This window comes from Salmo salar, chromosome 06 (genome assembly GCF_965601325.2).
Source record: "Salmo salar chromosome 06, fSalSal1, whole genome shotgun sequence".
NCBI classification, from domain to species: domain Eukaryota; kingdom Metazoa; phylum Chordata; class Actinopteri; order Salmoniformes; family Salmonidae; genus Salmo; species Salmo salar.
Genome location: NC_138296.1, coordinates 42,160,049 through 42,173,013, shown reverse-complemented (window position 1 = coordinate 42,173,013; position 12,965 = coordinate 42,160,049). Strand labels below are relative to the sequence as shown.

At 39.2% G+C, this 12,965-nt stretch overlaps 2 protein-coding genes across 3 annotated transcripts; one reads left to right on the top strand and one right to left on the bottom strand.

Moving 5' to 3' along the window:
* Nucleotides 1-334: 334 nt before the first annotated feature.
* LOC100194516 (protein LOC562437-like) lies at nt 335-3,566 on the bottom strand. 2 transcript variants are annotated; one of them, XM_014203973.3, is made up of 7 exons: nt 3,455-3,566; nt 2,365-2,652; nt 2,051-2,259; nt 1,856-1,921; nt 1,030-1,135; nt 859-941; nt 335-704 (listed from the first exon to the last, which is right to left on the bottom strand). In XM_014203973.3, exons 1-7 carry the CDS (start codon nt 3,468-3,470, stop codon nt 594-596), a joined length of 879 nt encoding a protein of 292 aa, XP_014059448.1. In that variant the 5' UTR covers nt 3,471-3,566; the 3' UTR covers nt 335-593. The 2 variants fall into 2 exon arrangements, with proteins under 2 accessions (XP_014059448.1, NP_001133074.1); NM_001139602.1 differs by lacking the exon at nt 3,455-3,566 and having other exon boundaries at nt 350-704; nt 2,365-2,648.
* A 52-nt stretch (nt 3,567-3,618) lies between these two features.
* Nucleotides 3,619-12,845, top strand: LOC106607346 (UNC93-like protein MFSD11). The gene is made up of 13 exons (XM_014204232.3): nt 3,619-4,114; nt 5,100-5,155; nt 5,317-5,424; nt 5,569-5,648; nt 7,638-7,734; nt 7,846-7,904; nt 8,096-8,243; nt 8,437-8,486; nt 8,650-8,715; nt 8,799-8,924; nt 9,027-9,201; nt 9,341-9,476; nt 11,494-12,845. The coding sequence occupies exons 1-13, from the start codon at nt 4,025-4,027 to the stop codon at nt 11,647-11,649; spliced, it is 1,347 nt and encodes a 448-aa protein (XP_014059707.1). The 5' UTR covers nt 3,619-4,024; the 3' UTR covers nt 11,650-12,845.
* The last annotated feature ends 120 nt before the right edge of the window (nt 12,846-12,965 follow it).

Below are 12,965 nucleotides of genomic sequence, written 5' to 3'. Positions count from 1 at the left end.
ACAGAAATCCCCCAACTATAAATGATGATTGTAAATAGCAAAACTTACATGAGTAAGTTGCTTACTACTTTAAGTTATATAGTGATCTATTTCTGCTGAGGGAATCTTCATAAATTCCATTAGATGTTTCAATAATTTCTGTTAACGTGAACATTTATCATGACTACAGGTAAACCAATATCTTGAGACCATTAGAAACTGTATTCAACTTTGGCAAGTTTGCTTATGTTGATCCATAGAATAAATAAACATAGGCTACCATACTAGTGCAGCTTTTTGTTTTTTTTAAAACACATTTTATTACTTTAAGAATAACTGAGAAATGCATCAGCAATCTATGTACATTTAGTTTTATTGTTTTCCCTTGGGTTTGCGCAAAAAAATGAATGATGAACTGGGCTGAGGAATATGATGCTGCCTCATAGTGCACTTGAAACCCCAAATAATATGATTAGTCCTTAGGCATCCTTCAGTTTTCTTCTCTAATATGCTTCAATGTTAAGTTCCTTAGGACTCCTTGTTGTCTCCAGATCCTCATTTTCATATGTTCCTGTTCTAGATCACAGTTCTTCAATGTCAATAATAGAGGAACATTAGAAATACTGCCACTTTCCAAGGACTGTGTCTTTGATTGCATCAACAAACTGAACTGGCACCCAGTAGACCCAATACTGAGAGGCTTCTGTTGGACCCAACTGAAACGCCTAGGAAAGTGAATGACAGAAAATTAATTGCACCATAAATGAGAGTAAGATAGCTACTTTTGACAAATTAATGTATGTGTTTATGGAAAAAAAAACATACATTACATCAACTGCCAATCTGGCTTGTGCAGTTTGTAGTAAGGAAACGTGTTACCATCATGTGATAATCCTCATGGCCTTCAATGGGTTCAGTCACCACATGTTTGATGGAGCCCATTGGGATTTTCTCTGTCCTCTCTGTAGGAGAGAATATACACAGATAAGGGTGATTGCCATAACACGTTTTCCTTATACACAATCCAACCAAACCAGGGGGTCAGCTCACCTTTAGTTCCAATCCACAGTTGATCTTGTTCCAGTTTGAAGGTGAGACGAACTTTTCCACCAGATTTGTTGTACATTCCGGCTAGAGGCACTGTTGGTAAGCGTTCCTGTGTAACAAATGAGAGATCACTTGCTGATCATTAGTGGAAGAACAAGGAAGTAATTCACAATGACCCATCTCCAAGCTCCTGACCGTGATAGTGTTCCAGTGGAAATATCTGTGAGAAAAATACATAAACAGGGCAATATACACTGAGTATACAAAACATTAGGAACACCTGCTTTTTCCATGACATATAATGACCAGGTGAAAGCTAAGATCCCTTAATGATGTCACTTGTTAAATCTACTTAAATTCAGTGTAGATGAAAGGGAGGACAGGTTAAAGAAGGATTTTTATGTCTTGAGACAATTGAGAAATGGATTGTGTGTGTGCCATTCAGAGGGTGAATAGGCAAGACAAAAGATTGAAGTGCCTTTGAATGGGGTATGGTAGTAGGTGCCAGGCGCACCGGTTTGTGTAAAGAACTGCAACGCTGCTGGGTTTTTCACACTCAGTTTCCCGTGTGTATCAAGAATATTCCACTACCCAAAGGACATCCAACCAACTTGACAACTGTGGGAATCATTGGAGTCAACATGGGCCAGCATCCCTGTGGACACCTTGAGAGTCCATTCCCCAAGGAATTGAGGGTGTTCTGGGGGCAAGGGACGGGGGCTGCAACAACATTAGGAAGGTGTTCCTAATGCTTGGTATACTCAGTGTAAAACAACCATTAAAAGCATACTTTCCCAACCATCATTAGGGTTTTGTTGAAAATACTCACCTTTGATCCTTTAACAGATGGCATTATGTCCTCTGGTTTGCCTTTGTCCAACACCTTTCTGTGTTGCTGAAATTCAATACATTATTATTTTAAGTTCACAGTTGAATAAAAAATATCATAACCTGTGACTATACCTTGTTCAAATAAGTTGTTTATTTACAAATATGGAACTCAAAAGACGTTGAAAAGTCCTACTTTTTGCCGACACAAAGGTTCCTTTTTGTTTTCTTCAGCTTTAACTTCCTGCTGAATAACCTCTTTTGGAGTATTTACAGCTAGTACATCATTTATTGTAGATCCAACCACCATTATCTTTGCACCATTTGTAACTTTAATTTCACGTAGCGTCTTATCTTCTGGTAGCAGGCCTTTGTACATCACTTTCTGCATAGCAGGTGGAAGACCTATTAACAGAGAGAGAAAAAGAGAGTGGTTGAGAGACATTAATCAACTCTGTGACTGTTATACATATCCAAGTAGTTAGTACGCAAGCCTAAACAACTACTTACCAGTGAGTGAATGGATTCGCTCTTTCAGTTTGGCTCCAGTGCCATCTAACGGAATTTTGAGATCATACTTATTCTTGTTCCAAATAATCTTTAGATCCACCATCTCCTTTCCTTCATCACTGTCATCTCCATTGCTGACAGTAGGGTCCTGAGTTGAAGAGCTTTCCCCGGCATTATCTGTCCGAGACACAGTTTCCAATACTTCAGCATTCCCTTTGCCAACATTTTCACACAGTGGTTGTGGCTCTTTCAACGTGGCTTCAGTTTCCATTACGACTTCTTCACTTCCTATGAAAGGATTATGAAAGGCATAGCTTAACTGAGAATTCTCAACTCCACAAGAATTCTCAGCCAGGCACAGCTATGTCAAAGCCATAGAGTTGGTCAAAACTCAATGTCTGGGAATAGTTTGTCACATTAAGTCTTCTCAGCCAAGTAATAACTAGCAAGTATGGCATCATGCAGTTCGTTTGTTATGACAAAGCAGCTGCAAGCAACTGGCTGGTTGACCTATTTGGTATTCTGTGGGTCGTTTAGCCACGTTAGCTAAGTCTGACATCTCACGTGGCTGTTAGCGAGCTACTGTAGCTTATTTGCAAATAGCGCTAACTTGCTAGCTACCTAGTCATGCTAGCTAGCTAAGTTAGCTGACACATCCAAGCTACATTTGCAGTCAGATAGTTGGGTAGCTATTTAATATAACTTGCTAGCTTATAAATGCCTAATATAGCTAATGTCGATAGCTACAAAATAACATAGTGATAGCTACAATTATTACATTTGCCCTAGGTTTCTAGAATCAAATTACAACTTATGTAACAGTAGCTCTAGTTATTTTGGCTATGTAACAAAATCGAAAGAGCTAACGTTAGCTAGCTAAATATGGTTGGCTAACAGCTAGCCAGTGACCAGGATAACCGGGCGAACATTGGATTATGAAGAAAATATGATTTTAAATCCCATTGACATGTTGAATTTGCATCAACGCCAGAAATACAATTAAATGCCTAAATTAATGAATTGAAAATTGCTAAATTGCACCGCATAGATATGTGGGAAAGCATAGCATTATATTTTTTTCAAAACCTACCATCCTGGGTCGCCATGATGATTGTGTACAATATGAAGTGAGACTGCTGGGAAACGTACGCGCTGACGTGTATTGGTCCTACGGGGCTTCCATTGCCTGTAAAGCGTTTGATAAATCTCAACTGTATGCTTGGTTTCTAATGAAAGTCATTGCCCCCCCCCCCCCCCCCTCACAACAACGACATAAAGCTTGGTCGTATTGTATGCTGTCACGAGAAACTTTGCTCGCTAGCTATTAGATACATAGCCTACTAACTACAACAATCTACCAAATGTGCTAATAGTAGGGTTACGTTGAATTGGCTCGTGCTGATAACTTATTGACAGAGAGAGCGTGCGGAAGAAAAGTTACCATATGGACTTTTGAAGAAGAGTAGCCGAAAAGTGCTTGTCCAACAAAGGCGTGGGGGTCTCTAGCTATATTCTATGCTTTTTGTATTTGCTTAGCCATCTCAGAAATGTCTGGTCGACGCAAGAAGTGTAACTGTTGGAATAATCTTATCTCATTGCATTGAGTGCTGTGTAGCGACCTGGGACATCTACCAAGAGGTGGTGCAAGAATAATATAATCATGGCAGACCTCAGGATTTACAACGTTGTCATTCTGGGACTAGGATTTCTGTTCATTTTCACTGCCTTCACCACCTGTGGAAACATTGAAGTAAGTCAAAGAACACACTTTCACTTGTGTGACCTTAGCTGAAGTCGTTACTTAGGCAAACTATATTGACTGGTAATTTGTTTTGTTTGCTAGAGTCAATATCACTGGAGAAAATTCACACCTACAAAATAATATTACAGATACTAGCAACTACCCGAGCTAGCTAATTTATCTGAAATTGACAGCTGTTTGACCTCTCCCCTTCAAATTACATGTCATGTAGGCTACATACTCATAATAAATCAGAAATATAATATCTGTTGTCATTTGACATGTTTGTAATATATTGACTGATCAGTTGTTTTGTTTGCTAAGTAGTCAATTTAACTTGAGACTATGGGCTTGAGACTAGTTACCCATTGATAACTGCTATCTAAAGTTGGTAGCTGTTTGATATAAAAAAAAACTGGTTACATTAGACATGTCATAATTGTTTATCATTCATGATACATCAATATTTATATATGTCTTAATCCCATTCTTTTACTTTTAGATCTGTGTGTATTGTTGTGAAATGTTAGTTATTACTGCAATGCTGGAGCTAGGAACGCAAGCATTTCGCTACACCCACAATAACATCTGCTAAATATGGGAATGCGACCACTAAAATTTGATTGGAATTGTTGTCATTTTGCAGTTATGCTTTGCTTTTTTCAAGTCCATTGCCTTTGACTCTCAAGTTTAAGGACTTTTACCCCATGATAAATTGCATCAGTTTATTTTCCTGTGCATTTTCCAGCTCACATGACGTCCTCAGTAGCCATGTCAGTGGTGCATTGTTGGAGGAGTCCTGGGCCAGGCGCATCTTGTGTTTCCAATTTCTTCATCAGTCAATAGATTGTCATGGCAAAGGAATTACTCAAGTTAATAAATGTAAAGGTCAATATCTACAGGGCACATTGGTAGTGGTGGCAGCAATTTTTGAGAACATATTTTCTATGTTCAAATGCTCATATTAATATCCCATTTCTCCTCTATTTTATAGCAAACCATAGTTAAAGGCCTGGACAATGATACCTTCACTGGAAGTGGTTATCACAGGTGAGTTGGATGGTGTTACCATTGGCTAAATATTTGAAAACCACATTATCCCAGCGAAAAGAGTGGGGGAGATAATGTGCGTCTTTCAGAATCATTGACCCTTATACCAGATAGTAAACTTTTTCCTTCTGTACTGTTTTCTTTCTCTCCTTGTACAACAGCCTTGGAATCATCTATGGAATTTTTTCGTTTTCAAATTTGTTAGCTCCAACTGTTGTTGCAATAATTGGACCACAGTTTACAATGTTTTTCAGTGGAATTCTTTACAGGTGAGTATCAAGAATTCTAAAGGAATTACCCCCCCCCCCCCTATTTGCAGATGAGTAGTTGATTGACATTTCTGTCTGAAGTAGTTGTCTAGTTATAACAAGGTCATGTGCTGTTGTTTGTTATGGTTCCATTCTTTTTCATAGTGGTTACGTAGCTGTATTCATCACCCCATCAACATGGTCCTTTTACTTCACCTCAGTACTAATCGGCATAGGAGCAGCCAGTAAGTCCGGTTTCATGGGATCTCTCCTTTGTTCCCTCTGGTATCTGGTTAACATTCCCCGACTACAGAATCATTCACATCATTACATATTGGTACAGATATGTTTTTACATTGAACTCTCATGATTTACATGCTAGTTTGGTATAAAGTCATATACACTATATATACAAAGGACTGTATTTGGAAACCCCTTCAAATTAGTAGATCAGTCTATTTCAGCCACACCCGTTGCTGACAGGTGTATAAAATCGAGCACACAGCCATGCAGTCTCCATAGAGACACATTGTCAATAGAATCGCATTACTGAAGAGCTCAGTGACTCAACATGGCACCGTCATAGGATGCCACCTTTCCAACAAGTTAGTTCTTCAAATTTCTGCCCTGTAAGTGCTGTTATTCTGAAGTGGAAACGTCTACGAGAAACAACGGCTCAGCCGCAAAGTGGTAGGGCACACAAGCTCACAGAACGGGACTGCCGAGTGCTGAAGCACGTAGTGCGTAAAAATCATCCTTGCTTGAAACACTCACTACCGACTTCCAAACTCTGGTTGCAACATCAGCACAAGAACTGCTCTTTCGGGAGCTTCATGAAATGGGTTTCCATGGCCGAGCAGCCACACACAAGCCTAAGATCACCATGTGCAATGCCAAGTGTCGGCTGGAGTGGTGTAAAGCTCACTGCCATTGGACAGCAGTGGAAAGCAGTGGAAACGAGTTCTCTGGAGTGATTAATCACGCATCACCATATGACAGTCTGACGGACGAATCTGGGTTTGGCGGATGCCGAGAGAACACTACCTGCCCGAATGCATAGTGCAAAGTTTGGTGGAGGAGGAATAATGGTCTGGGGCTGTTTTTCATGGTTCTGGCTAGACCATTTACTTGAAGAGAATTCTTAACGCTACATCATACAATGACATTCTAGACAATTCTGTGCTTCCAACTTTGTGGCAACAGTTTGGGGAAGGTACTTTCCTAATTCAGCATGACAATGCCCCTGTGCACAAAGCGAGGTCCATACAGAAATGGTTTGTTGAGATCGGTGTGGAAGAACTTGACTGGCCTGCACAGAGCCCTGACCTCAACTGCAACGAACACCTTTGGGAGGAATTGGAATGCTGACTGTTAGCCAGGCCTAATCGCGCCCAACCTCACTAATGCTCTTGTGGCTGAATGGAAGCAAGTCCCCGCAGCAATGTCTCAACATCTAGTGGAAAGCCTTCCCTGAGTGGAGGCTGTTAGTGAGTGGAGGCTGTTATAGCTGCAAAGGAAGGACCAACTCCGTATTAATGCCCATGATTTTGGAATGAAATGTTCAACGAGCAGGTGTCTACATACTTTTGGTCACGTAGTGTATGTTTCACCTCTTTGTGCATATGCCTAATCCAATCCAAAATTCTCTCCATGCCTCTGGAGTCTGCTATTCTCTTATGCATGCCATTCATTCCTAACAAATTTGTAAACTGAGTTTACCCATTTTTTTTGCTGTCGGATTAATGATTTGAAAATTGTAAGAAGATCAAATGCCATAGTAATTACACAGTATTATAAACAGTTATCAATATGGGTACGGAAGATCAAATCAAGAAGAAGCATATGTCCTGTATGCATGGTAAAGAGTATTGAGTCTGTCTTGTCAGTTGCTGAGCATTGGACAAAGGTTACCATGGTTATGATGTCTGAAATGGAGCTTGTTAATGATTTACATAAAAGGGAAATGCTGGGGGTTATGTTCATTATCTCTGATCGCAAGCAAAGCAAACATTTTACAAATGGGAGAGCTAAATGAGAATTCTTAGGGCAGATGAACTGAATTGTTTGATGTTAGTTTGTGCTAAATAAAATGGACACATTTTCCCTGAATAGTTCCCCGATAATGCATTTTGATCTATTCAAATGTCATTAAATAGCAACCATCTCTATTCATTACACCTGCAGTTCCTAATCAGCCTCTCTCACTCACACACTCTTTGTATCCCTTTCATCAGTGCTTTGGACAGCCCAAGGACACTTCCTTGTGGAGAACTCTGATGCTTCCACCATCAATAGAAACACAGGGATGTTTTGGGCCCTTTTACAGTGCAGGTATATTAATAGTATATATTAATGGTAGGCTATATAATAATGGCAGTCATTTCCATTATTTGGTGGCCTAGAGCAGAAGGTGTAATTGTAACACATTGTTTTCTTTTTCAGCATGTTATTTGGCAATCTTTACATTTATTTTGATTGGAATGGAAGGACAGAAATATCAGGTATGTGCCTGTGAAGATCATCCAATGGGAAAATATAGAGAAAATAGAGCTAACATTAATGGAAAATTGCAATTGCATCTTTGTTTTCATTTTGGATATGACTCATATGTCCTTCCAAAATTGTCGCCCTACTTAGTAATGGTGTATGTTATCTGTTTGACACTGTTTCCTTTGTTCTTGATGTCCCTCAGATAGGAGCAGAAAGACTATCTTTATAGGTCTGCTGGTTACCTCAGTGCTGGGAACACTCAGCTTCCTGGCTCTGAGAAAGACTCTTCCAACAGAGGAGGAGATGCTCAATGAGGAGGAAGGCCAGCCTTTGCTCTCATCTCGCATGATGTAAGTTTTCTAATTTATTGACAGTACTCTCTCACTGTACCCTTATTCCGATGGGAATCCATGGCACTGCGTTGGTGTCTCTGTTTTAAATGGTGGTTATTCATTCTGCTATGAATTTGAATATCACAGTATTGAAAATAAATCATGTATTTGTCTTGCTAATTTCATAATTTTCCATCTTAATGTTTGGCAGGTATAAGCAAAGAGCCAACTCTGCAGTACAAGATGCAAAGTCAGAATTCAGTAAGTTAATGTAGCTTCACAGGCACATTTGTTATTATACAATCAATCACTGATCTATTTCTTTGGGTTTAAGGACACCTCTGTTACTTCGTTTATGTTGTTTCACTGTTTACTATCCTGTTAGTCATCCAAAGGTATTCCTTGTGTGTCTCCTTCTCTTCAGGGACAATCCGGCAACTGCTCAAAACCAAAACCATATTGCTCCTGAGCTGTTGCATGGCATACAGTGGTAAGTAGATTGTACTGCACAACCAAAAGTCCAGACATTTCCCTCAGAGGAATAGTGTTTTTAGCAGTGTGTTGTCATCGTAGGTCTGGAGCTATCATTCTACAGTGGTGTGTATGGGACATGTATCGGGGCAACAACAGAGTTTGGAGCGGCAGCTAAAGGCTTGATTGGGATCTCCGGAATCGTGGTGGGGATTGGAGAGATAGTTGGTAGGTTTGTGTTGCCCAGTGTAACTTTTACCCATCACTCTTATGTTGGTGTTACTATCTAACAAGGAAGTAGTTTGACAGTAATCTGATGTGATTTGTCAGGTGGAGGCGTCTTTGGACTAGTATGTAAGAACAACCGATTCAGACGGACATCTGTGGTCTTCCTAGGGATGGTCGTCCATTTTGTCGCTTTCTACTTGATCTACCTCAACATCCCAGATGATGCCCCTGTGGTTTTAAAAACTAGCACACTAAACAAGCCATATCTGACACCAAGGTATTGTTTTAATATAAATGTTTTAAAAAACAATAAAAGCAGGGCTGTATATTGTTTTTATATTAATCAGAAATCATGTCAGTTGAAAACGACCTGTTGTAACCCCCTCACAGTTGAGCGTCTCCTATCTGTTTCCTAGTATCTCCATCGCATTGCTGTGTAGTTTCCTGCTTGGACTCGGTGACAGCTGTTTCAACACTCAACTGTACAGCATCTTGGGGCGTGTTTATGCTGAGCAAAGCGCGCCTGCTTTTGCCATCTTCAAATTCATCCAGGTAACCCCCGAGAGAGCTTTATACAGCTGATCGTTTACTAAAACATATGTACCAGCAACTGACTCAGTGGTGAGCTGGGTGTAGTTCATTGCAGTATAGTTAATTAATAACTTATGGCTGTTGTTTAGGTATGCGTAGGCTGATGTACACTACCGGTCAAAAGTTTTAGAACAGCTACTCATTCAAGGGTTTTTCTTTATTTTTACTATTTTCCACATTGTAGAATAATAGTGAAGACATCAAAACTATGAAATAACACATGGAATCATGTAGTAACCAAAAAAGTGTGAAACAAATCAAAATATATAGTTTATATTTCAGATTCTTCAAATAGCCACCCTTTGCAGTGATGACAGTTTTGCGCACACACTTGGCATTCTCTCAACCAGCTTCATGAGGTAATCACCTGGAATGCATTTCAATTAACAGGTTTGCCTTCTTAAAAGTTATTTGTGGAATTTCTTTCCTTCTTAATGTGTTTGAGCCAATCATTTGTGTTGTGACAAGGTAAGTGGGTATACAGAAGATAGCCCTATTTGGTAAAAGAGAACTTGTTCTCAACCTGGTTAAATAAAGGTGAAATCAAAATAAATAAATACAATTTAAAAAAAGACCAAATCCATATTATGGCAAGAACAGCTCAAAAGAGAAACAACTGTCCATCATTACTTTAAGACATGAAGTTCAGTCAATACGGAACATTTCAAGTACTTTGAAAGTTGCTTCACTGCAGTTGCAAAAACCATCAAGTGCTATGATGAAACTGGCTCTCATGAGGACCGCCAAAGGAACAGAAGACCCAGAGTTACCTCTGCTGCAGAGAATAAGTTCATTAGAATTACCAGCCTCAGAAATTGCAGCCCAAATAAATTCTTCAGAGTTCAAGTAACCGACACCTCAACATCAACAGTTCAGAGGAGACTTTGTGAATCAGGCCTTCATGGTCGAATTGCTGCAAAGAAACCACTACTAATGGACACCAATAAGAAGAAGAGACTTGCTTGGGCCAAGAAACATGAGCAATGGACATTAGACCAGTGGGAATTTGTCCTTTGGTCTGGAGTCCAAATTGTAGATTTTTGGTTCCAACAGGCGTGTCTTTGTGAGACGCGGTGTGGGTGAACGGATGATCTCCGCATGTGTATTTCCCATCGTAAAGCATGGAGGAGGAAGTGTTATGGTCTGGGGGTGCTTTGCTGGTGACACTGTCCGTGATTTATTTAGAATTCAAGGTACACTTAACCAGCATGGCTACCACAGCATTCTGCAGCGGTACGCCATCCCATCTGGTTGGGGCTTAGTGGGACTGTCATTGATTTTTCAACAGGACAATAACCCAACACACCTCCAGGCTGTGTAAGTGCTAGTCTACCAAAAAGGAGAGTGATGGAGTGCTACATTAGATGACCTGACCTCCACAATCCCCTGACCTCAATCCAATTGAGATGGTTTGGGATGAGTCAACCCGCAGAATGAAGGAAAAGCAGCCAACAAGTGCTCAGCATATGTGGGAACTCCTTCAAGACTTTTCGAAAAGTATTCCAGGTGAGCTGGTTGAGAGAATGCCAAGAGTGTGCAAAGCTGTCATCAAGGAAAAGGGTGCCTATTTGAAGAATCTCAAATATAAAATATATTAAGATTTGTTTAACATTTTTTTGGTAACTACAAGATTCCATATGTGTTATTTCATAGTTTTGATGTCTTCACTATTATTCTACAATATATAAAACAGTAAAAATAAAGAAAAACCCTTGAATGAGTAGGTGTTCTAAAACTTTTGACCGGTAGTGTATCCCTTGTGTGGTTATACTGTAAGAATAACTAGAGGGAAGGACGATTGAAGGCCTTCTTGTGTCGGTCTATTTAGCCACATAAACATGCATTAGTTTATTACATTAGAATTCTGTAAGAACTCACAATCTAAGATACAATTCAGACATTACTGTGACAGTAGTAACACAAAGTCAACTCTTTGTATTACTTTCAATGTTCAATGTTTTCTTCTTTCCTTTGCCAGTCCATTTTTGCAGCAGTTGCCTTCTTCTACAGTGGCTACTTGCTGTTGACATGGCAACTGCTTATTATGGTCATCCTGGGCTTCACTGGAACACTCTGCTTCTTCATGGTGGAAAGAATACAGAACTTCTCTGTAGACCTACAACAAGAGTATTAGGACCTGTCATTTCAACACTGGCACAGTCATGTGTGTCAGACTTACATTTTTAGGTTTTTTAACAGGAAAGATACTTTGCACCTTCAAGGTCTTAGCTTTAACTTATCTTGCACAACACACTAATTATATCATGATTAAATGTAATTTTTAAACTTTTACAATAGGATTGTGTATGTGTAATATGTCGTAACCACTCACATGATGTATTAGCTGTCTTTATGCGTTGCTCTCAGGGTTGTTATTTAAGATAGTCTCATTGTTGCAAATTCTGTGGTTGTGTTATAATACGTCATACATTTCGTAACTTGATGGAATTGTTTTTAGATGTTTGTTAGAATTTAAGATGCATACGAAACAGAAGAAATGTTCATATTGAGGCTTATTGAATGATCTTACAGTTTGAGAAAATATGTTGTTAGTGACAAAAACACGCTAGCTATGTATGGGAAACGATATTGATGTATACCGGAAAATGTAATGCTGTGTTGAAATGTGTATAGACAGACAAAATTGTTCCAACCTAATCTATGACAATTCTCAACATCCACCATGCCAAAGCTTACAAGAGCTATCCAGTGATTTAAAAAAACCAATATTGCCTTATAATAATACAATTACTGTACAACTTATTTTCTGTACCCATGGCATGTAGTAGAGTAGTTAGAAAATACATCCATAAGCATTAACATTTATGGTATCCTTTTACTTCCATTTTTTATATTTTACATATCAATATGTTGTCAGTCATGCATACTAAGTGCCTGTTAATGTTTTGGTGGTTTGTATTTGTTATAAATAAAGCGAATGTCTATTGTAAACTTCAACAAAAAAAAGATTAGGTATAAGTAACCTATTTGCAATATGAGTTCCTGTCCTCTGTGGTAATGAGAAGGTACAAACACAATCAGATTTTAAAAATGTAAATCAACTAGTGCGCTTACTTGTACCTCTTCTTGGTTTGTGTCTTCCAAAGTGTTGGTAGACGTCACTGGGCAAGTGCAACAATTGATTTTTTTACTGGGAATTGAAGTTCTAGATTGCACATTCAATATCAGAGGTTATTGTGTGGGACATCAACATGCAATACACATTATGCTCAGGAGATGGTGCTAAAATACCACAGTAGGCCTCAATTTAGATTAGAATGAAGGAAACACGGTTATGTTGATCATACAATAAAAAGCACTCTAATTCAACTCCTATTACAACTATTCCTTTCTAAAGACTGTCAGGTAGCACCTATACTGTTGCGGTTCTCCTTTTCTTAGATGCAGGAAACCGATATGTTAACTCAGTCCAAGCAGAGACATTAGCAT

Excerpts from the sequence above, each read along its gene's own strand:
- LOC100194516 (XM_014203973.3), bottom strand. Across the intron at positions 1,922-2,050 it reads AACCTTTGTGTCGGCAAAAA|CAACACAGAAAGGTGTTGGA; the intron begins GTAGGACTTTTC and ends ATTGAATTTCAG. Across the intron at positions 942-1,029 it reads ACTGTGGATTGGAACTAAAG|AGAGGACAGAGAAAATCCCA; the intron begins GTGAGCTGACCC and ends TCTCTCCTACAG.
- LOC106607346 (XM_014204232.3), top strand. The coding sequence starts at position 4,025 with ATGGCAGACCTCAGGATTTACAACGTTGTCATTCTGGGACTAGGATTT. Across the intron at positions 8,487-8,649 it reads AGATGCAAAGTCAGAATTCA|GGACAATCCGGCAACTGCTC; the intron begins GTAAGTTAATGT and ends CCTTCTCTTCAG. Across the intron at positions 9,477-11,493 it reads CCATCTTCAAATTCATCCAG|TCCATTTTTGCAGCAGTTGC; the intron begins GTAACCCCCGAG and ends TTCCTTTGCCAG.